The sequence below is a fragment of the Ambystoma mexicanum genome, chromosome 1q (genome assembly GCF_040938575.1).
Source record: "Ambystoma mexicanum isolate Mex_15411 chromosome 1q, UKY_AmexF1_1, whole genome shotgun sequence".
Lineage (NCBI taxonomy): Eukaryota > Metazoa > Chordata > Amphibia > Caudata > Ambystomatidae > Ambystoma > Ambystoma mexicanum.
Window position 1 is genome coordinate 803169602 of NC_090922.1, and position 23844 is coordinate 803193445.

At 46.2% G+C, this 23844-nt stretch overlaps 1 protein-coding gene across 1 annotated transcript in view; it reads left to right on the forward strand.

Moving 5' to 3' along the window:
• NMNAT2 (nicotinamide nucleotide adenylyltransferase 2) overlaps window positions 1–23844 on the forward strand; it is a 539474-nt gene that overhangs the window by 335915 nt on the left and 179715 nt on the right. The window contains exon 4 of the mRNA XM_069641406.1: window positions 9119–9197. Coding sequence (XP_069497507.1) covers window positions 9119–9197 — 79 coding nt within the window. The remainder of the gene's footprint in view (window positions 1–9118; window positions 9198–23844) is intronic.

Genomic DNA, 23844 nt, shown 5'->3' on the forward strand with positions numbered 1-23844 from the left:
AAAATGCTGCTTGTGTGATACAAATGACTTACCCAATTGTACCTTCAGCCACTTGATTTATATCTGTTCCTTGCACCAAAGCCCTGTTAAAAAGAAGCATTGACAAAGCCAACAGTCTCGACTAGTCTATAAGTATTAGATTGGCATTTGCTAGTATTTGTCCATGCAATCTAACTGTTTTCCAACTATCAGATTTGTATGGCTAGGAAGCACTATTATGGCAGCCTCCGGAAAATTCTGATCCTATGCCTACACAAAAGCCACAACTGTTGGCTTTGCCAATGCTTGTTTAGGAATATGTCCATTGTGAAGAAATCCCAGTTTCAATAGGGTGGCTATTATCACCTTGATCCCGAAACCAGGAAAGGATCACTCTTGCTGTAAGAATTACTGCCCAACATCTCTCCTAAATATTGATGTTAATATTCTAGCAAGGGTGTTTGCCAAGGGATTGGCAATGCAATGCCATGCATAAGTCACAAGAACCAGACAGGCTTATCATTGGTGGGAACAGCTTTGAAAATGTGCGGGAACTCATTAATGTGATCCACGGTTCCCAAGATATCCCTGAGCCCCATATAGCGATTGGGGTGGACACAGACAATCTTTGACCATGACTGCTGGTCATTCCTGGGGGCTTTACTAAAGAACATTGGGTTTGTCCAGTATTCATGAGTGTCTAAAGGGCCATTTATAGTGGGGCACATGCCCAAAAGTCTCTTCATTGTTTTGGTGACATTTGTCAGGATTGTGCTCTATACCCCTTTTTTCTGATATTTATACTGAGCAAGAAGCAAACCACCTTCGAGGGGACGATGGGGGAGTGGTATTATAATAAGGAATGCCCACTCTAAAGTGGTCATTTACTCTGGCCACCTATTTAGTATTTAACAAAAGCACAAATGAACCAAGAGAAGCCCTCATGGTGCTGCATACTCACCTTTAAATCATCAAGACCCTGGTTCATATTATTTATAAGATGCTTGGGGAATACCGAGGCATCTCCCAGCTACATTGGCAAGCCTCCATGAAGATATTGTCCTGAAAATTAGACTAGATGCAGCAGGCCCGCTGTACGTTCTGGTAGGGGTGGGCAGAGGGATCAGGCAGGGTTGCCTCCTGCTCCTATTCTGTTTAACCTATATATGCTGTCTCTAGATAGAAGTCTGGATCCCGTGGCACTGGTCAGCCCTAAGATGGGAGGTACTCCCATCAGATGGCTGGCTTATGCCGATGATATAGGGCCTCATTACGAGTCCGGCGTTAACCAGGCGGTTTTACCATTCCGCCTCCGTGTTTCCCGGAATTACCGGGGCATCACAACCCCGGTTTTCCAGGAATCACGGAGGCGGAATGGTGTAAATCCCCATTCCCATTGAGTCCTATGGGACTCAATGGGAATCGGGATCATGGAAACACCGGCAGCATCTTGTAATGCTGCCGGTGTTTCCTCGTCCGCCTGCAGGTGGGCGGTGTTAAACCCGCCAGGTCAGACCTGGCGGGAACATCACCTCCCGCCTGCAGGGGTCGGGATCAGGCGGTCCGGAAACAACGGTGGTGGCGGGTTTACCGCCACCGTTATTTCCGGACCGCCACGGTCGTAATGAGGCCCATAGTCTTGCTGGACTACTCTCTGGTGGGTTTGCAGAGTCTCTTAAAAGCGATGTGCACCTATGCAGAGATAAATGAATTAGAGATCAGTGCAAACAAATCTAATATAATGATCTGCAAAAGGCCAGGGAAAAAGGTTTCACACCTAAAATGGGCTTGAGGAGAGGAGGAGATACCTAGAGTAAACCAGGTGACTTATCTGGGCTTTAAATTATATGCCTACCCGACCAAACTGAACCTGGATCTAGATGATAAGTCCAGGGGTTGGGCGAGACAGACGAGGCAAGTTCTGAAAACATATTGCAAGTTCTGCCTATAGCCGTTATTAAAATTCTACACCGCAAAGGAAGTCCCAGCCCTGCTCTATGGTATCGACATAAAACCTCTATTCTGGGAGACCACCTGGATAAGAGTAGAGGGTCGACTCTGGGTCTGCCGCTATCCCTCCCGGTGGACAGTTGGGGTTCTCCTCACTAAAACGGCACGTGGACAGGCAAATCATCTCATTATATAAATCTATTATAGTTCCACAGGTGAATTCCCTTCATGTCAACATTGCATCTACATTAGGACCGTACCCTTTTGAGGCTTCTGACAAAATTAAAATTGTTAGTGATGAAAATTCTTTCAGTGTGTGAAAGCGATACTGAGGAGCTTTATCGCCAATCCACTTCGCACAAAGAGATTGATGAAAAAAACGTATTGGATACGCACTATTGATATAATGCGATCCTTAGTCCTGGTGAAATCCTTTCTCTCAATTGAGATAAAAAAAAATGGGAATCATTCCGAGATACCTCAGACGCTTCCCTAATCCAAGGTTGAGACGTGAATTTCTGAGGATACGTCTCAACCTTGTGCCGACTGGGGAAGTTGTAATGCCCCGTGATAAGGGTAAGACTTGCTGAACAGGTTGCACTTGGTGCAAAGAAAATATTGTCCAGTCTCTCAAACCCATCCTGCTGGAGTGCAGCGCTACTTGGGAGGCGAGGAGACATCTGTTTCTCGCAGCAGACAGAGTAGACGCCTTACATTCTGAGATGTTTTTGAGCATATAACAAGGGGGGTCCTGGGAGACTCTCTGCCAGACATGAGTCCTGGTTACAAGAGCCTTACCCAGAGTCTTTAGCTCACTATAATTCTCCTCTGAACAAGAGTACCAACCTGGGTAAGGCTCTTGTAACCAGGACTCATGTCTGGCAGAGTCTCCCAGGACCCCCCCTTGTTATTTGCATATCTCAAGTAATTTTGGGTCTAACCCTAAATTGCTAGGGGAATCCAGATGTGGATCCCTTGCTCACTATTATTAGAGAGGCACAGCTACACCCTACTGATGAGGTTCAATCAGACCGAAACACGTGTCTGGGGTTTCTGTTGGTGCTCTTGTTCAGAGGAGAATTGCCTAGCATTTCGGTGCTAGGCTGCCCCAGGGCAGGACAAAGACTGATATGTTTAGGATATTTCTGCTCTGTGAAAGATAGTGAGCTAAAGACTCTGGGTAAGGCTCTTGTAACCAGGACTCATGTCTGGCAGAGAGTCTCCCAGGACCCCCCTTGTTATTTGCATATCTCAAGTAATTTTGGGTCTAACCCTAAATTACTAGGGAAATCCAGACGTGGACCCCTTGCTCACTATTCTTAGGGAGGCACAGCTACACCACACTGATGAGGTTCAACCAGACCGAAACAGTGTCTTGGGTTGCTGTTGGTACTCTTGTTCAGAGGAGAATTGCCTAGTATTTCGGTGCTGGACTGCCCCAGGGCAGGACAAAGACTGAAATGTTTAGGATATTTCTCCTCTGTGAAAGATAGTGAGCTAAAGACTCTGGGTAAGGCTCTTGTAACCAGGACTCATGTCTGGCAGAGAGTCTCCCAGGTCCCCCCCTTGTTATTTGCATATCTCAAGTAATTTTGGGTTTAACCCTAAATTACGAGGGGAATCCAGATGTGGGCCCCTTGCTCACTGTTCTTAGAGAGGCACAGCTACACCCTACTGATGAGGTTCAACCAGACCGAAACACGTGTCTGGGGTTGCTGTTGGTACTCTTGTTCAGAGGAGAATTGCCTAGCATTTCGGTGCTGGGCTGTCCCAGGGCAGGACAAAGACTTATATGTTTAGGATATTTCTCCTCTGTGAAAGATAGTGAGCTAAAGACTCTGGGTAAGGCTCTTGTAACCAGGCCTCATGTCTGGCAGAGAGTCTCCCAGGACCCCCCTTGTTATTTTGATGTTTTTGAGCAGACTGATTGCAGTGGAAGAAATCGCTATAACATTCCAAGTGATTCGAGTGTTATATGATTTATCTATGCCATAGGAGGAGAGAATTGGTAATGTATGATAAGCATAACGCCGGTATCCGCCATTACTCTCAGGCGATGGACTGCGAGGAGGGATTATGTCTAATCTTATTTTCTCTTTATTCTTCACTTTTCTTTCTTTTCTTCTCCCTTTCCGCTTTGTTATTATCTTTACGAAATTGTGTATATACTTTTTTATGCTGTATATTTGTTTTTTTCTGACTTGATAAGACACAAATGCAAAAATTAAATAATGTACCAGAAATAATGACTGATACAATTATCAAAGTAAGCATAGCCAAGGATTCAATATTTGCCCTATTCTGGAATGCCACGAGTTTGGTATTTTCTTATCTAGGGCCCAAGACTTCGTTTTTAAACCTCATTTGACACAGTTTGTAATCTAGCCACTAGGTGGCAGAAGAGTCACAGAGTTCATAATTTAAAACAGTCTAAAGCACTACAGGCGCCAATGAGTTTACAGTTTTTGTGGGTTTGTGGATGCACAGAATGGGTCCCTTGTGTCTTCCGTGATAGTACTTAAAATACACATTGTCATCAAGTCGAACGTGAATAAACTGGCGTATATATAACGAATTCCAATAACAGTCCTTCATGAAGGCAGACAGTAATGTGCGAATTTGTAAAACATGGAAATACTAATGTTACAGCAAGAAAGGAGCAAGTGGACGAAGGAATTTACATTTTCGTGGCTATGTTCTGTTAATCTATTTACGACAGTTCGCAATCCATACGACTAGATCGGGATAGAGACGTATCCAGTGCTGCATCTAGAGCGAAACCTGGGGAGTGCGGTGTGGGAAGGGGGCCGAGGAGGAGGAGGGGGCGACTCTTCAAATGATACGAGAGGACCGGTCTTCAGAGAACTGTGTGGGTGGTGCAAACCCCTTTCTTACAAGGACCCGCCTTCTTGTTCACTCCAAGGAATGTTTGGGGGTAAAAGTGCGAAATTAGCAGCAAGTTATGCAATTTAAGGAACACTGAGCTAGTGATATTGTCCACATGTAAAGACACAATGCACATGTTATGGCCAGTATGGCGATGTTGCGCTTGTGAGTTGCTACGTCATGGTGCATGGGCCGGCTTCATTGTACCATGACCTCATGCAAGTCTGAAAGTTGCTACAGTTGAAGTGTCCATGGCTACGGAGACCAGACGTCCTGGTTTTGCCGGGACTGCCCCGGTTTTTGGTGCTCTGTCCCCCTTTCTCAAGATTATGTTTCCATTGGAAACTGCAGTGGTCCTGGTTTTTGGTAGTCGGTCTTTATAGCCGACAGGCAGGAATGCACAATCTGACACAAAAGAAATGCTGCATTTTACAACTTAAAATAGTGTTAGTTTGTGATAAATTAATTATAGTATGTGTTTGAACAGTAACACTTGAACCCCCTTCTCCTCTAATTTGTACTGAAGTGCAGTGCCTTGACAGCCACTTTCAAGAGTTAGTCCTACTTTTATGTTAACTGCCCTGTCCCGGTTTTTTACTTTTTAAATCTGGTCACCCTACCATGGCATGTCTGGTGGCAGTCAAACAGGAGGCCCCAGGTAACTGACTACATATATGGGCCCTAAATGAGCACCTCGGCTCAGCATAACCTGTCAGGGCACATGACGTAATATAGCATGACAAAGGCGCAAACGCTGGAGAAGGAATGGCTTTTATAGATATAAACAAATACCTGCAACCTCGTTGCTGGTTCCAAAGTCAAAACGCTTATCTGCAGTTCTTATTGGGTGGTCTGCCGCGCGAAGAACGTCATCAATAACCCACTCTAAATCTTCCCTCCTCCCACGCCAGCAGACAGCGTATAGTGACGCACAACTCCAGCACCAAAACAACACCGGTTAGCACAATGAAACGTACACCGCCCCAAGCCATGTTTCTGCAGTCAATTTCCCTGACCACATTACTGGCCCACTGGTCCTCCTCTCCCCTGCTGATCTCCTGGCTGAAACTGCACTGGTAACCTGGCTACCCTCAGATCTCGGGCCCAGGTCCCCTCCCCGCCAGTTGCACACGTGCACTGTCCCCCTTGGCAACCATTGCACTCGGGGACTGTTTCTGTATCCCTACAGTCCCCCTACCAGCACTTGACACCTGTTGTCCGCACTTACCCTTACCCTTGCACTTGCCACCAGCTGGCCGCACTTATTATTTATTGTCTTTATTTATTTTACTGTTTGTCCTATGTACTGCACTGCTCCCTCCCACTTGCCCCCTGCACTTTTCCCCTTCCCCCCTCTCCTGCACTTAGGCATTCTCAATGTTACCTGGCCCAGTAAGATCGTTGTCTCTGTCTTCCCTCTGTTCCCCCTCCTTTTTGCCTCATTGTGCCTTGAAACACACGTGTATAGGCGCGTTATAAATGCCATATCCTATCATATCATATCATACAGATGTAAACATTACAAAGCTCCACCCTCTCCTTCAAAGCCACTTTGCCAGACTCCACAGCCAGGCCCCCAGTTTACATTGCCAATGTGGTGCAGGGAACAGTTAGCACTCGCCAGACAGCTGGCAATAAAGCTCATATTTACCCTTCCAGACCTGCACGCATCTACCATTGCATCAAAGCAAAGTTGTTCTGCTCCCCTAAATCGCCTCGTGCTCTCGCAGATCCTAACGTGCTCAATGCACACGAAAATGCCAGAAGTTGCACTACACAAGACCACATTACATAGCATAGCAAGTCCTAGCAAAGGGTGTTGCTCATTCTCCCGCAGAGCAACCAGTGGGAGGCAGCGCCAGGGGAGAAAGTGAATCCTAATCCCGCTGCTGGGAGTCCGCTACGCCAGCCTCCCTCGCGTCCCGACTGGCTGGCGAGAATGCGTATCCTCCTGTTTCAAGGGATGTGGGACTGAGGCAGGGCCTTGCTATCATAGCTCAGTTCTAGGTGACAGCGCTGGGGCTACTATCTGAGGAGCACGATGGAACGCCATTTTCTCCCTAAAAACATTCCATTTAACCCATTGAAAGTGAGGCTTTTTTCGATTCCAATTTTTGCATGTATGGCACAGGGAAATGGCATGATTTTATCAGATACTTTGGTTAAGCAGTGATCAGGGTTTTCTAAATCTACTGTACAGTTTTGGCCCTTAACCAGATCAGTGCACGCAAAATCTACTAGCCTACTAGCACTAGCAAGGAGATTTTGTATGAAGGAACAGTGTCATTTGCATGGCACTTGACCTTGCTGGTGAGTATGGGGATGTTTGAAACTTTTATTTGACATCTACTGCAAACAAACCTTGTTTGTGGTATATGGCAAATAAACGTTTCATTGTGCATGGCTGGCTACGAAGTGTGCTTATGGTGACATGCACCATTTTACAGAAAGCACTAGTAAACATTTTGTCACCCGTCACGATTTGGCGAGTGCATTTCTCTTAGGTCGGGTATGTAATCTAACGCCCTGTAGGCCTGGTGGGATTTTTAAGAATGTGTGAGGCCTGTATCTTCAATGCTCTAGTGGACAGAAATATTTACATTTTGCATTTAAAGAACTACAATGCTGTGCCATCGTGTTTGCATGCAAAGTACCCAAATCAAATAAGTAAGTGCATGGTATATAAAATAAAAACGTGTTATGCCAAAGGAATATCATTGCAGCTTTGTTTTTGGCACCCCGAAATGGAATCCTACCAGTCCCAAAAGGCAAACTAATGTCAACCATAACATCTTCCTGCTTTATGATACTATATTTTCAACACCTATGGGCACAAAATAAAATACATTGTAAGAAGTTCACATTCCCATAGGAATTGTTTGGCACATAATCCTAGCGTGGTGTTCTGCATCATGCTCCCCAATCCTGCTCAACAGCAGACCAAAAGTTCACATATGTGCTCCACTGCACCCCTCAGCTACTCCCGCAACAAGGCCCACACATCTCTCTCTCTCTCTCTCTCCTCTCTTTCTCTCTCTCTGTCCCTCTCTCTATATTTTTCTCTTGCACTCTCTCTCTCTGTCCTCTCTCTCTCTCTCTCTCTCTCTGTCCTCTCTCTCTCTTTCTCTCTCTCTCTCTATATATATATACATTGAAGAACGTGCTAATATAAAAGCAAACCCTTTTTACATGCCAAACGAGCAGACCCCATGGACATAAGATAAGCTTAGAACAAGAGTTTAATGTTGTGATGCACTTTCATTGTCTTGGTCTTGTACAGGGAGAGACTTGGTGCGTGCCTAGAGCTGTGTGGGGCCTTTTAGGTGGAAATGCCCCATCACAGTGCCAGTCGCCTTCATAAGAAAGTGCAAACATTGACCTGCTGGCTCATTGCCTCAAAAATGGCCTGGACATTATTTAAAACGTTTACATGTTCTTAGGGGGATCCAGTGATTTTACATAATAAAAAATAGAGAATGAACATTTAACGAATAGAAAATACTGAAAAAATACGGAATAAAAAAAATATATGTGGGGGTGGGGTAAGGGGTTAAATCTGGTGGGGTACTAAACATGGGGAAACAGTGGGCTAGGTGAGGGACACCCCCAAAAAGAAAAGAAATTGAATTCGGTATTTTTTTCGGTATTTTGGGTTCGTTAAAATGTAATTCTCTATTTTTTGGGTTCGATAAAGTCACATAGATCCGCATTTAGCATTACCTGTTCAGCACATTTCTTTGTAATGAGACATGCATTCTGCAGGTAATAGGCAGGCCCGCCTGCGCAGGACACTGTCTCACCAGTAGACTGTCCTTGGAAAGGGCCCTTTGGGCGACGGCCTAGCATTTCGAGGGGCGCAGGTGGAGCAGGTGGTTTAAAGCCCAATGTTGTTGCACCAAATAGTGAGGTAATTGTTCTGTTGTGTGCGTTTGTGAAAAGCCTGTGTACGCCCAGGGAAGCGTGAGGTGGTGTGAAAATGCAGCTCTCATGATACTTCCTCCCACATGTCCTGACAAGGGCCTCTTGTGTGGAATAGAGAGAAGCCGCAGAGATGTGCTAAGTCTGTGGCTTTGGTCGTCCAAGTCCTTGGCCGAAAATGAGTGACATGATTTGTCCAGCTCGACCACCCGTAGCTGCCATTTTTCTCTGTCTTATTCCTGTGCCCTGCCAGCATTCCTTTTTGTCTTTTCCTTATACCCTTTCCCCTCTGTCTATGTGTGTACATTCACTGTATGTATTTCTCCCCTCTCTCCTTTTTTTCCTTCCGTCGCTCTTCCATTCTCCCTCCCTTCCCTCCTGGAAGAGTGGACCCTTGGGAGTGTTACCAGGACACCTGGCAGACCACCTGCAGCGTTCTGGAGCATCATCGGGACCTGATGAAGGTGAGCGGGGCCATTTCTGTGGGAGTATGCCAGGGAAAGTGGCTGGTAAATACACGGGGCGTGGGCTGGTAAAAACAGGAACAGGTCCTTGCTGAGCGTGTGGTCTTCTGTTACTCCCTGAAATGACGCAATGACTAATGTTTGTTAACACAGACTTAGTCACAAATGCCATTTCACCACAACATTGGTGTAGCAGAAATGACATCACATGGCTTTTAATATTACAGGAGGAGGCATGACAGTTGACCCCGTGCCTATTGCGCAACAGGGCAATGCCGATGGGCAGCCCCAACTTGCTGGTGCGGGGCTTTTTTTGGGTCAAAGCGTGCCACCTTTTTGCTCAAAGGAGGGCCCTTTCATGAGCTATTTCACTGTGATGCAAGTAGTTTTGGCCCGTGTTGCTGAAAAAATCTTCTTTAAAAAAAAAGGGAAAATAAATGAATAAATATTGGATGTTTGCATAAACGATGAAGCTGAAATTGTCTGACCTACTGACTTGCTGTACATTTTTTGAGTAACTGGTTATGTAACACCGCCTCGATGCTCTTGGGTTTAGTGTCCTTTATAAATGGGAAAATAAATAAAAATGCACAATTTGCAACACATTTTGCCCCAAAAATGCCCTGTTGGGTACCACTTAACCTGTCACAAAAGGAAAGAATGACTATTTGTGACTGTGGGCCACTTTTTCATTGTTGCCTGAGCTAACTTTATGCCCCAGCCCGAACCTGATGACACCCCAAGAAGTAAAGTCACACAGCCTTTTACCATGGTGAAATGTATTAATTATTGGGCTTTTATAGTGCGCTGAGTCGCCACCCTAGTGATCGCAAAGCACATATCCTTCTCGGGGTGTTTGGGCGTAATATGTCAACGCCCCATGATCACCAGACCTTAGTCCGCTGGAAGAAAATGAAAATAAGGAAAGGAAGATAAGAGAGAAAGGATAGGAATGGAAAGAAGCTTGACATGTGTGAGAACGGTGTAAATAATGACATGTGGATGCACTGTATGGATGCATATGAGGCTCGAGTGGCTCGAGCGGATGCATATGAGGCTCGAGCGGCTCGAGCGGATGCATATGAGGCTCGAGCGGCTCGAGCGGATGCGTATGAGGCTCGAGCGGCTCGAGCGGATGCGTATGAGGCTCGAGCGGCTCGAGCGGGTGCATATGAGGCTCGAGCGGCTCGAGCGGATGCATATGAGGCTCGAGCGGCTCGAGCAGATGCATATGAGGCTCGAGCGGCTCGAGCGGATGCATATGAGGCTCGAGCGGCTCGAGCGGATGCATATGAGGCTCGAGCGGCTCGAGCAGATGCATATGAGGCTCGAGTGGCTCGAAAGGATGCATATGAGGCTCGAGCGGATACATATGAGGCTCGAGCAGCTCGAGCAGGATGCATATGAGGCTCGAGCAGCTCGAGCAGATGCATATGAGGCTGGATCTTAAACATAATGAAATGCATGTTTGGCTGAGTCCTTCAAAGGCCCAGAGAAGTAGCCTGCCAATTACTAAATAGTCCAAAATATATGTGTTGCTTATGTATAAAAACTTTGGAGGAAAGGTAAAAAGTGATTTAGAGGATGAAGATGATTCTAGGAATTCTAGAAATAATTTGTCATAAATATTTAGAATTACGGGTTACACGGAAAGAAACAGATCATTTCTGAGCCAAAATAGTGACCAGGTTTTCTAGGTTGTTAGAGTAGGGGTTAATCTGGTGCAAATTACGTGTGAATAGCTAATACGCCAAAATAAACCGAATACAAATTTGATGTAATGACAAAGTTCACCAAATTCCAACGCTATACACCCCCCATTTCATCACATAATATAACCTCTGAAATGCCTATTGCAACATAACACTGTATTAAGTAGGCCCATGCTGCCCCTGGAAACATGCAGCAAAATAAAAAACGAACACTAACCGGACCAATGTTCTTTTCTTCCCTCCCCAAATAGGCGACTTATCGCCAACATCCCCCCCCCTCCCCTCTCTTCCTCCCTCCCAGCCATTGCTTAAAAAAACAGCATCCTTTTTTCCAATCCAGCTCTATAAGCAAATGTAAGCAGCGCTGCTGTGATGTCCCCTGCTTTAGGCCATGTTCCCCTGTGCAAAGGAGATTCCCATATGCAAAACAATGCAATAATTCCATGTCTTAGTGTGGTTCCTCATACTAGAGTGTTCTTGCTTCCAAGTGCTATGCAAGTCAGCATCCAGTCTACGCTTATCGGAAAGGAATTCCCACTCTCACACAGTGAGAGCTAGCCTAGTGGTCCTTGGGATGAAAGAGTGTTCTTGCTTCCAAGTGCTATGCAAGTCAGTATCCAGTCTACGCTTATCGGAAAGGAATTCCCACTCACAGTGAGAGCTAGCCTAGTGGTCCTTGGGATGAAAGTATAGTTTTCAGTGTTTTCACCAGAAGAGAATGTAATCAAAAGAAGGGAGGAGAGCTTCCTTCATTCACAGGCAGAACTTTCAGGAAGACCATTATTAGCGTAGTGGTGTTATTACGCTTAGTCATGTAATGGATGCGTGATGGCCTTGTGGTGTGCTCAAGAGTTGCTAGGAGTTATGGGGGCTACTTAACAGATAATTATATTGGATTACGTCCTGCTTATGGCTGTAGGAGTTTCTGATATAGTGGCTGTGTGTCCAAAATGACTACAGGGGAACACAACATAGATTTTGACGAAAGAACATCGCCAACCCCCTTTGACAACAGAATGGACTTGGGTGGAGAAGAGAGTGCGTGTGTTGCCCTGGTATGTAGTGAATTGGTAAATAAACCTGTGCGATGCAGTCTTACATTCAATTAGAGGTAAGGTTGAAAAATGAATGCAAGGTAGGCTAGTTAGGTCAAAGAAGACATTCAACATTAAGGACGACATTCTGGGTTTGGCAACTGTACATTAAAAGTTCCATACATGGAGGCTGCCCTATACCTTAAGCACAGGCTCTGAAGACTTCCTGCACTGCTTTAGTGTATTCAAATGATGCCTAAAGGAGCAGGAGCACCCACACTCTTTCACTTACACCCATGGCCACAAGCAGATAGGTTCAATACGTTCGAAAGCTGGGAGGAACTATGGGCACTCATAAATAGGGCTGGCTTTTGGCCCATGTCTTTACTGGGAGTAAAGCCATGGACTGGGAGCCATGGGAGGTCTTGCTGCCTGCTAGGAGTATTATAGGATGCAATGCTGGTGTGAAGAGGCATTGCCGGGGGGATCAGGGGGCTATAGCCGCGGGTCTTTTGGTTGTAGCCCCGGATAGAAGCTCAGGTGCTACAACCAAAAGGCTAGCTTGCCCTGGGGGGTCCCGACAGCCCCGATATTAGCATAGCCCCAGATCTTTTTCAGGCCTAGCAACACCCCTGCTGGTGTGGGACGTTAGATCCCCCGTGGCCTGAGTTTGGGATCTTCTAGGTGTTAACCTGCGTTATCCAGAGTTGCTTGCATTTCACAACTTGTGCCGCAGTTACCGCCTCCTGTTCTTAGAGGGCAGCGATGTAATCTTATGTTCGGAAGGGTTATAGAGTCTGCTTTTGAAGCTCTACAATGGGCAGTGCGGCTCTTGCCCTGAAATTAGTGCTGCTAATATGTATTATTTAATTATGTGGAGGCTGTGGGGTGAATGAGTGCTACATGGCTTCTTCCTGCTGCTTCACAGCCTTTGGAGGCCTTTGCATAAGCAACCTGACATTACAAATACGACATAACAAAGCATAGCCTAATATAGCATGGCATATCAGAAGGTTGCATGGCATGCTTGTGTAACTAAACGGCTGTTATGACCAAACATTGAAAGGGGGCGACAAGGAAGGATAAGTAAATGTACACCTAGATACAATGAAAAAGGTCCTTGGGTAACAAAATGAACATTTGAAAGGAGGAATTGCAATAATACACAAGGATGGAAAGAAGAGGAAGTCCATCGGTAGCGTGTGAGTATTGGGGAGGGGTGCAGTACTCCATCAAGGCAGACAGAAGGTGCGCAAAACAAACAATGGGGGTTACAAATTAGGGTTCTCACTCTTTATCAAATTTGGGACTGCAAACCAGTGGGATTGCATTAAAACCTGCCCCAACAAAAATCATTTTCCTCCACAGAAGACTCCCAGACCTGGATACTTTACCGGCAGCTTTATAAATGGGGAATTGGGCAGTACCTAGGCTGGTAACTGCTTCACAAACCCTTTAGAAACCCAGGCAGGTTTAGATTGAAGCCTGTGGAATTCCACTTTCATTTGCACCAGCTCTAACCCCCAGAATAGGCATTTTTCAAGCAGCACGGAGGAGTGCATTTGAGTTCATTCCATTGGTGAAAACAGACCCCTAAGCCCCTTGATCCTGGGCTCCCTGCCTCTTCACAAAACCTTCCATGATAAGTCGATCTCCGAAATTGAGGACATCCAAATCATTAAGGGACTCAAACCCTCCCTCTGGGGATGTCTGTCCTGCTTCAGTCATAAAAGATTGTGCCGAAGCACTTGCACCTTTCATCTCCACCTTTATCAATGCTTCGTTTGCCTCTGGCTTAGTTCCCACCAACCTAAAGGACTCTTGGGTCCTTCCACTGCTAAAGAAAATGACTCTAGACCCAGCCATCCCCACCAACTACTGCCCTATTACCACCATCCCAATCCTCCTCAAAATTCTGGACCGTGTGCCATACCTTCAGATCCAGTCACACCTCGAATCCAACAACCTTTCAGGCTTATGCCAATCTGGGTCCCGGGTAGCCATGGCACAGAAACTGCTTTACTCGATTTAAAAAATCAACTTGACGAATTAAAAAATGCCGGTAAATTAGCCCTCTTCCTTCTGCTGGATTTGTCTGCAAGCTTCGACATTGTGAACCACCAAATTCTGTGTCATCACCTCTCCTCGGCAGCTTATTTCTCTACAGAAGCTATGGCCTGAGTCCCCTCTATTCTGACCAACAGGTCCATGAGCGTTTTCTCAGCTACAGCCACCCCTCCCCCCCGACCGTCCAGCTCCTGTCTCCTGTGGTGTCCTTCAAGGTTCGTGCATCTCACCCACCTTGTACAATATCTTGACCAAACCACTCTTTGACCTCCTCTGCGACCTAGGCATCTCTTACACAAACTATGGAGTTGATACACAACTCCTGCTGCCCATCTGTGGTAAGTACACTACCGACACTAGCAGATTGCATTCTGTCTATGAAACCATACAAGCCTGGATGGCCTCCAACATGTTATGCCTCAATGATGAGAAGACGGAAATTCTCTTGGTCGTTTCGCAAATGCTACTTAGCAAACTGGACAGAGCTTAGAAATCCTTTATCATCAACTGCAACAACCTTTCAGTCTCGAGTGATATCAAAACCTAAGGTTGGAACAATCATACTGGGACTTCTGTGAGCATCTGAAGACTTGCTGTTCACCCAGGAAGTAAACACTGTGAGACTCATATCCTAAAGAACTCGTTTTCATTATAATGGTTCCACACTCTGCTTAACCTATGCAACTTGTAACCAGCGTCTTTATGCTTCCGGGTTTGGAGCGCTATGTAAATGAAATAAATAAAAATAAATAAATAGTCGTACAGTAGAAATAAAACTGATTAATAACTTCAAAATCTTAAAAAAGTAGATAAAATAATGCCATAGTGAGGCTATAAATTCCTTGCTGGTTCCTTCGGAAAGCGGCGTGGTACGAACGCATGCATACATCTGCTCCTGTGGGTTACGAGCCAGCAGAACGCTTGCTGGACACCCTAAGATATGACTCCCTAAGAAACCGTCCTCCAGAGCTCTTCCGGATAGCAAAGAGCCTGACTCCCGAAGACTGTGTGAACATCGAGGTCAGGTGACCTACTGAGGAATAGTGCCGTGACTTTCACTGATCCTTTGTGAATAACATCAAGCAAATCTAAATGTGCCTTAGCCCATTCTTACTTCTGAGTCCCAGAGCACAAGGCAACTCCTGTCATGACCGGCTTCGGCCCCGTCACCACTGCTACGCCCTGTGCATTAACCATTGTTATGTATCGGACTACCTGAGATTTGAATTCCTCTCCATCAGGTCCTCTTAAGAAGAACAGTGGTCATATTTGGCGTTGTCTATCCTGGACCCTGTTCAAATGGGCAATGTTTGATCCCTACTGGAAAACTCTGACCCGGCTGTTTATGTTCTGTGACTGTGCAACCATCTACCTAATGGTAGAACAGTGGATCGAACCGAAAAGGTGAACCAAAGCTCACAACAGAAGGTGGCTCTGGCAGGCAGATCAGTCACACTTTACTGCAGGAGGAAGGAGGGCTGCTAGTGAAGGACAGTTAGTCCACAGATAACCAAAGAAAAGACAACACATTGGTATACTGAAAAATATACACCTTTAATAAGTCACACACACACACACACACACACATATGTATTAGTTCAAATAAATCCTTGAGTCAGACATAGCACATATTAGGAACACACAGTGCATGTATAAAAACAGCAACTGCCAATTATGACACAACCCACTCTGATGTAATACCACGTCTGGTAAAAGGCACACCACATACTGTCAAAAAGGGTGGAAAGAAAAGAGGAACCATAGATAATAAAACAAAGAGCAATAGAATCATCAACAGGACCCCAGATGCCCATTTTGGACACAGGCTCAGTATTCCTAGACTTCTAAGACATGGCCTCATTATAAGTTAGCCGGTCCGGTAACAACGGTGCTGGTAAGCCTACCGGCATTGTTGTTACCGGACCGGCACACTACGAGTCTGCCTGCCGGAGTCGCTGTGCCTGGCAGGTCTGCTCTGCCGGGCACAGCGACCACGGTAAGCAGACAGTAATGTAGGCACCTGCACCGTTATTTACGGTGCTTGTGCCTCTGTGTTCCCCATTCCCATTGAGTCCTGTGGGGCTCAAATGGGAATAACATTTTTCCGGCGCCTGTCTTCCCGGACCGGCGGGGTTAGAATCCCACGCTGTTACCAGCAAGCCAGGAGCTGGAAAAATGTGCAAGTCCGGCGGCAGCCTGACGGTTTTACCAGCACGGCTCCAGCGGGACTTGTAATGAGGCCCATAATATTCTATACAATGCAAATGTACACCCTATAGAAAATGTAGGAACCAGAGGCAGGAAAAAGGGGAGAACACTTAGGAACACACAGCCAGAGGCCACCAAAATCTACAATACATTCTGACTGATAGTACCAACCTTACTCCTAGGGAAAATAGTTACAGTAATACTTTGCAGTTATACATTGCAGCCAAGCCTTTCACAGTGGACGAATTTAAAACTCTAAACACACATATAAAGTCACTTGGACAGGCTAACATTCCAGTGGTTAGCCTTAAACTCCAGGGACCCAGGAAACGACCAGAGGCATGCAAGTACTGCCTACGTCACTTTACGAGAGTTCCAGGTAAGTTAAAAGGTTCCCCATAAAGACCCTTTAGAAACGTTCCGGTGCCAGGCTCAAGGCTCAGCAGGTCCAGGAAGAGAGGCAGCCAAGCAGGATTTGGGCCGATGCAACAGATGGCAAACCGTGGTTGAAGGAGACCTGCAGAACCCAACAATCATGGGCAACGTGGACTCCCGAAGTATCTCAATTAAACCTCCAACCCAAGGCCCAGAGGTAAGAGCTCATTGTACTGGCTCCCAGAAAGACGGTTCAGGAACACCGACACAACCAAGTGAGTACAGCTCTTCCTTTACAGATATGGTCTACAGGATGAGGTCATTTATGGACTTGAACCCCATACCAACGACAACACAGACAGACGAAAAGAAAAACAACAGCCGTCAAAGGCCTGGGACCCACCAGCAGTGCTTTAAGTGGGCCGGGGCCTGCCGGGGCCAGGCCCCGGCAGTCTCCAAAAAGTGGGGCTGAGCCGGGGTCCTGCCGGGGGCCCCCCAGTCCCACCTTAACATTGGCGGATGCATTATGAAGTCAGGCAGCTGACAGAAGTGCCAGCCAGCCACAGCATCCCTGCGGCTGGCTGCCACTTCCGTCAGTCATAGTAACTGCCTCTGGTGACCCCTCGCGTGAGAGGTCACCAGACGCAGTTACTGTCCCTTTGTTTCCCCAGGTCGCTGAGGTGTCTTTAACCCTCGGCGAACCTGGGGATTCCTCGACATTTTTCGAGGTTTATAAAAGATGGCTTGAAAAGTACACAATTCAAGCCATCTTTTATAAAGCTTTGCCTACGGACAAATTGTCCGTAGGCAAAGCTTTATAAAAGATGGCTTGAATTGTGTACTTTCCAAGCCATCTTTTATAAACCCGAAATGTTTAAAAAGATGGCCTGAAAACTAGGCAAACCGTAAGGTATGCACACAAATATATATACATGTTAAATATGTTACATATTTCTATGTTTAGAAAAGATGGATTGCATAGTACACAAACCATAGTAAGGTACGCATACAAATATATAACATGCATATATATTTGTGTGCATACCTTACGATTTGCGTATTTACCAGGCCACGCCCCTCCCAGAAGCCACGCCACCAAATGAGGGCCCCCCCTGGAGTTCTTACCCCACTTAAAGCCCTGCCCACCAGCCAAGAGTGAAAACAACTGGGAAGATGGTGCAACCCAGCAAAGCAGATTCTGGTGGCGTGAAGGGAAATGAGGGGCAGCCAACCAGCAAAAAATGATCCCACAATGGAAAAACTGGTGGAGGCAACCCACGAAGCCCCCAAATGAACAGGAGACGTTGGGTGTTGGCTTCCCAACACCCCACTGGTCAACAGAGGCTTCACACACAACACAAACAACCACTGTGGGAAAATGGGAAGACCGTGGTAAAACAGCCCAGAGAGGAGAGCAGTACGGATGTACCAGCTCAGAACATAAAGACGAGGGGGAGGGGAGGGGAGGAAAAGGACAGCCCAAGAAGAACGCTGAGCAGCTGAAAAACCAAACCAGATGGAGACATAAACCCAGCCAATGTGGCCAAACCTGGTTGCAAAAATGTAGCAACGGCTTTTCAGCAACTAAATCTGCCAGCAGAGTTCAACAGGATTCTTGCAACAACAAAAAAAACATCAGATTGGAGGGCAGGATCTGCGTCTCCCCTAGATAAATCTACACTCATGTGCAGGTCTAAGCCAGCACTCCAATCGCCAACCAGGCCACCTAACAAAGAATGTAGTGGCTAGCCAATCAGGTTAGCCCGAAAAGCTGACAAACATTCGGGCCCACACCCATGGATGTGCAATGGTCTGCCTAGGGCTAGGGACTAGTCTAAATCCGTCCACCCCACAATAGAGGCTGTTGGGCTAAGCTCTGAGTGAGCCGATGCGTGCACAATAGCCATTTTAGGCCTTCCTCATGGCCTCCCAAGACAAAGTGCTGGTCCATAAAGAAAATATCACAGAGCAGGATTAGCAAAACTATATGAGTACCCCAATGGCTACCAATAAGGGCCTTTGGGCTTCTATTGCTGTTAATTATCTTACTCCCATGGTGAAGCCAAATCTATATTACTGCTGCTACCAGCCTGCTTCCTTTAACGAATGTAGTGTGATATAATCAACCCAGGGCCAAAATGAGGGCCTACAAACCACTGCTGTCCCAGGAGCCGTTTGCGCTCCGGTGGGACCCTATACTAAAAAAGGGTTGCATTTGCAGGGGGTCTTCTGTAAACTGCTCGCTGACCACGAAGTAAGAGATCGTAGAAAAACCGAGGGAAAAAGTCAAACGTTTAGCGGTGCCCAAAATGGGACCACAGAACACCCAAAAAATGAAATTCTGCCCTAGTATTCACCTTTTCTACAGTTTTCTCGGATGTGGAGAAAATGAGAGCGGCTTCTCTAGATGTCTTTCAATCGAGCATTATAGCCGGTCCTGCACATTGCCCATCCCGATGTGCTACCAGCCATAAACATAGGCTGTATTTCTGTCCTTTTCCACAGCCTTTGATAGATAGCAGTGAAGGCTTGTCTCGGGAGGATAGCTCAGGGGCAACGTGCTCGCCTTGGTCAGAAGCAAGACGACACGGAGCACCACAGGTTCGATCCCCGGGTCCGTGCTTAGAAACCTCTGGGTATTAAGCGCATTATAAATAACCTATCATATATCATATCACCTGGCAGGGTGCTGGCCGATCTGCAGGATCTGCAGCCGTTGGGGGTACCATTCCCTGATGGGGTCCTCAGGGTGTTTGGTCCTCACTCCACTGTTGATCAGTGTCTGCCAGGCCAGTGGGCGATATCATTCTGAGGTATGACTTGCAGTGCCATCATTATGCTGATGACGTGCAGATCAACGTCGATTCTGAAGGAATCCCCGAGACGGCGTTCAAGGTCCTGACAAGCTGCCTGACCAAGGTCGCCACATGAATGTAGGGTAACTTGCTCAGTTTGAATCCGGATAAAATGGAACTAATGATAATGGGTTCAGAAAGACAAATGAAACTGGGCCAGGGAAAAAGTGGGTTGCCCTTGGTTAATGGTTTTACCCACCTCGGATTCCTGTTTTATCAAAACCTTCACATGTGTGCTCACGTGACTGCAGTGATTAAGGCGGGGTGTTAGGGGTGTGTAGCCTTTTCTGTCGTCATATGGCTAGGAATCCTCTGTCCATGTGGTTGTGTTTAGGTGTGTACTGTGTGCAAAGGTGCCTGTGTGCTTAACACAGAAGCTGCCCTTGTTGCAGACCGTGGCAGCCTTATACTACTACTCTTCAAGCATATTAGCCACTCCTATGCGAGCTCCACTGGTTGCTTCTTGTCTTCCATCTGAAGCACAGTTTGGCTATTTTGGCCGGGTGAGGGACCAGCTTAGGGTTCCCCTGATTGGGGCATGGGTGTGCCATCTGATGCTGGGCCGGATGTTGTTACTTTTCTCGAGTGCACGTGCAGCATTCTGGATTTCACTATTGCAGGGGTCTGCAACCAGGCTCGGACCCGCCTATAGGGCAAGGCCGAACCAAAATGCTTGTTTTTGGTCAGTGGGCCACTTTTTTGGCCAATGTGTGCCAGTTTGTTGAGTTTTCACTATGCGGCTAGTAGTTTTGCCCAGTGTTGTTGAATAAATATTCTTTAAAATGCGCAATTTGCATCACATTGTATAAAAAAACTCCCCCTTGGGTACTATTCAAACAATGTCACAAAAGGAATGAATAGCCATTTGCAACTGTGGGCCACTTTTTCATTGGTGCCTGGGACAATTGTATGTCCGAGTCCGGCCCTGTCTGCAACACCTGGCTCTCCAGATGTTTTGGGCTTAGACCAGCCTTCGCCATTGACGTTGCCGGCATGTGCTGATGGGAATTGTAGTCTAACACACCTGGCGAGTAATATCGGTCTGTATGACCCACTGCACAAAACAAAGAAAGATAAAGCCAAATGGATAAAGTGAATCCTGCAGTAACAGTAACTGCAGGATTCACTTTATCCATTTGGCTTCATCTTTCTTTGTTTTGGTTTTCAGTTGTTCATATTTCAGAGTTTTTGTTATCCTAAACAGAGCTTTGCGACGTGCTGTTTAGCACTTTAACTAATACATTCGCATTGTATGAATTTTGCAAGCAAGATCCTGGATCATGTCAAAGCTAAAAGTCTCAGGAGCACAGGAATAGTAAGGGACAACATAGGGTCAACATTGCAACCCTTATTGTCTGTAAGGTTATTACGCCAATGTAGTGCCCGCAGAAGAAGAGTCACAGGGAGGGAGAGGGGCTCACTGGACATAAATCCCGATGTGGGGGAGGGAAAAGTGAGAATTATGGCCTCAGGGAATCGTAATCAGCGGCTTAAAACACCTCTCATCCAAGCTCGTGAAGCACGTGTCTGGCGCCTGTAGGTAATGTCTGCCTGGTGGATTAGACAGTGCTCTGATATACAATGATAGCTGTGCTGAAGTCCTGGCCCAACCCAACAAGAGCTTCTTTTAATGCACCTACTCTTCTGCCACTGTGCTGTGCTTGAGAGGTGGTGAACAGAACTCCCTTGGCAGCCCCGGCACTCCCCCTTATTGAGAGATGGCAGAGGCAGCACCTGAGCAGCACCCTAATTTACATTTACATTTTATGATCTGTATAGTGTTACAGCAAAAACCCAGAGGCATGGGAGCGCTAACAGAGCAAACATAACAAATAAGAGGAAAACAGGCAGATAGCAAAGAGCAGCACAAAGAGTTTAAAGGCATGGTCCAGTAAAAAATGTTATTGTCCCTACGGGTTGGCCATGTTTTTTTAAGCCTAAGTGGCTCGATTTTAGAAAACTTTCCTATGGACCTTACCCGAGTTTTCCTCCATTAAACGCACGCGAAAACAGGCACCACGGAGCCGCCATTTTGTGATAATCCTATCACTTGCCGCATCGCCCTGGCTGACCTTCTTCTGCGGCACTAAAACAAACCCCCCCCCCCCGAGCCTGACATTATCAAAACATTCATATTCCCCGCCTCTCTCCGTGACGTTACTGTACTGCGTAGGCAAACGCGCCCAGTCGTCTTCTACGCGACTCTACACAGAACCCGGAAACCAACACAGACCATCTCACAACACAGCGCGCCACAATTCGGAATATGAAACTGTACTTTAAAATCAAACAGCAACATGGTACATTTGGTAAAGTACATTTATTTGACATTAAATGTTTAGAGAATATTCAGCAATTGCCATATGAACTCCGAAAGCCATTTATTTTCTTTTATCTGTATCCGCAAATCCGTATAAGTTTATATTGAGTCACGCGCTGTTCCTTTATGGTACACAGGGTGTTGCTTTTCGTTAAAAGAAGCACTTTGGAAGCACGGTGAACCGCAAGGCTGTTCCATCAACTAGGCACTAGTCCACCGTAAAGGTTGATATGTTGCTTCTAGCCACTAGCACAGCGAAGGGCATGTGGGCCCTTGGTGATCGTCCCATAATATGGTTAACGTGCTCCAGTTGTTCACACGAAGCTGCAGGTGTCTATTGAAGAATCCGTCTGCCGGTGTCTCAAACCGATGACAGTAGCAGAACGGGATTAAATACCTGTTATGAAAACAAAAAAATTATTTTATTTATTACGGCCGATCAGAATCTATTTGCTTGCAAGGATAGTTCAATGGAGTATGTTCGGCTCTAAAATCAATGCGAAAAGTAAATCGAGGCCAACAAACAATGAGAAACGACAGTTAGTCTACATGCGTGTGGAATGATATGATATATGATATGGCATTTGTAACGCGCCTATACACAAGTGTTTCAAGGCGCGACGAGGCAGGGGGGGAACAAGGGCAGACAGACAACGATCCTACTAGGCCAGGTGTCTTTCAGATCGCGCAAGGGGAAGGGGAGAGGGGGGTAAAAGTGCTGTACATGGTTAGTAGAATACAAGATAAATAATAGGGCCAGCTGGTGGCAAGTGCAAGGTAAATGCCGGGAGAAGGGGCTGAAGGATACAGAGACAGTCCCGTAGTGCAGGTAGGCAGTGCAGGGAAAAGTGGCTGAGCCAAGGACCGAGATCGGTGAGACCTGTGGACCTGCATGCCCATGTGCCCACTACGAACACGTTTTCCTTGCTTTTCCTAGCTCTTCATTCATTTATTCATGCATCCATTCGTTAATTCTTCATTCCAGTATAAAAGCGTCTAAAGATTTACTCACATTATATTTGAAATTTCCATTGTGTCTCTGCGTAATGCAGTCTGTAAATCCGACCGTGCTCTTGACAACGATTTTTCGTATACTGAACTAAAATGAAACTCGGTCTAGTTTCTGCATTTTCTGCCTTATCGTCTCTTAGGTTATTGCGCACCCCCTTCAAATGAAGTTCTTTCGGCATGGTCCCTGTCTCAAGGTAAAAAAAACAATAGACCCTTATACATCCAGTGCGACTTGTGGGCCTCTTCTGGGCACGAGCTGAAAATCAAAGCCGCTGTCCTTCGCATTCTTTATTTGCAACATCCCGTAGTAAAGGCATCTGGGAGAACTTGAAGTTTAGAATCCCTCTATGTAGTGCGCCACAATGTGCAAATGCGAACTGGCTTCTCTCCCAAATGCCACGGCCCGCTTGGCGTGTTCTAAGGCCCCCAATTTTGTCCCCGTTGTCTGCGAGCTTTGCAGCCCCAAAGAATCAAAACTATGGAGACATTTAATTTTTGGCGGAAGGTCAGGGAAAGTATAAAGTACCACAGGAGTTGAGTTAAAAGTGAGATTTATTGTTTGTTTGTTTCTTTTATTATTTGCAATACGCAAGCCTCCCCTCCGTTAACAGTGCGCAACAGTACGCAGCATTTACATTTACATGAGATGAGACATGAGAAAAATATATACAAACACATATATGAAGTGAATAGAGAGAATTCAAAGATGACACCCAGCTTGTTCGCCACCCATGATGGTGAAGGTAGCGGTTAGGGTTACAGGTACACTGTACAGTAACATTTATTTACAAAAAGACAATCGTATTGCAATTATTTAAACCTGGATTTGTACTTCACAACCAGCTGTGCTTCTGGTGGACATGGCACAGTTGCAATGTTCGGTGGCAATGGATCACTGCTCTGCACAGAAACGTACAAAATTCCATATCTGTGCTTCTCTAACACAGCAACAATAAGGCCTTTCACAAAGTCGAACTGCATTTCATCATAGACTGGTTTGATCACCCATTGCTTACTTTTTTTGAAAACACCTTAGTGTAGCGAGGCATCCTTACTTTACCCCTA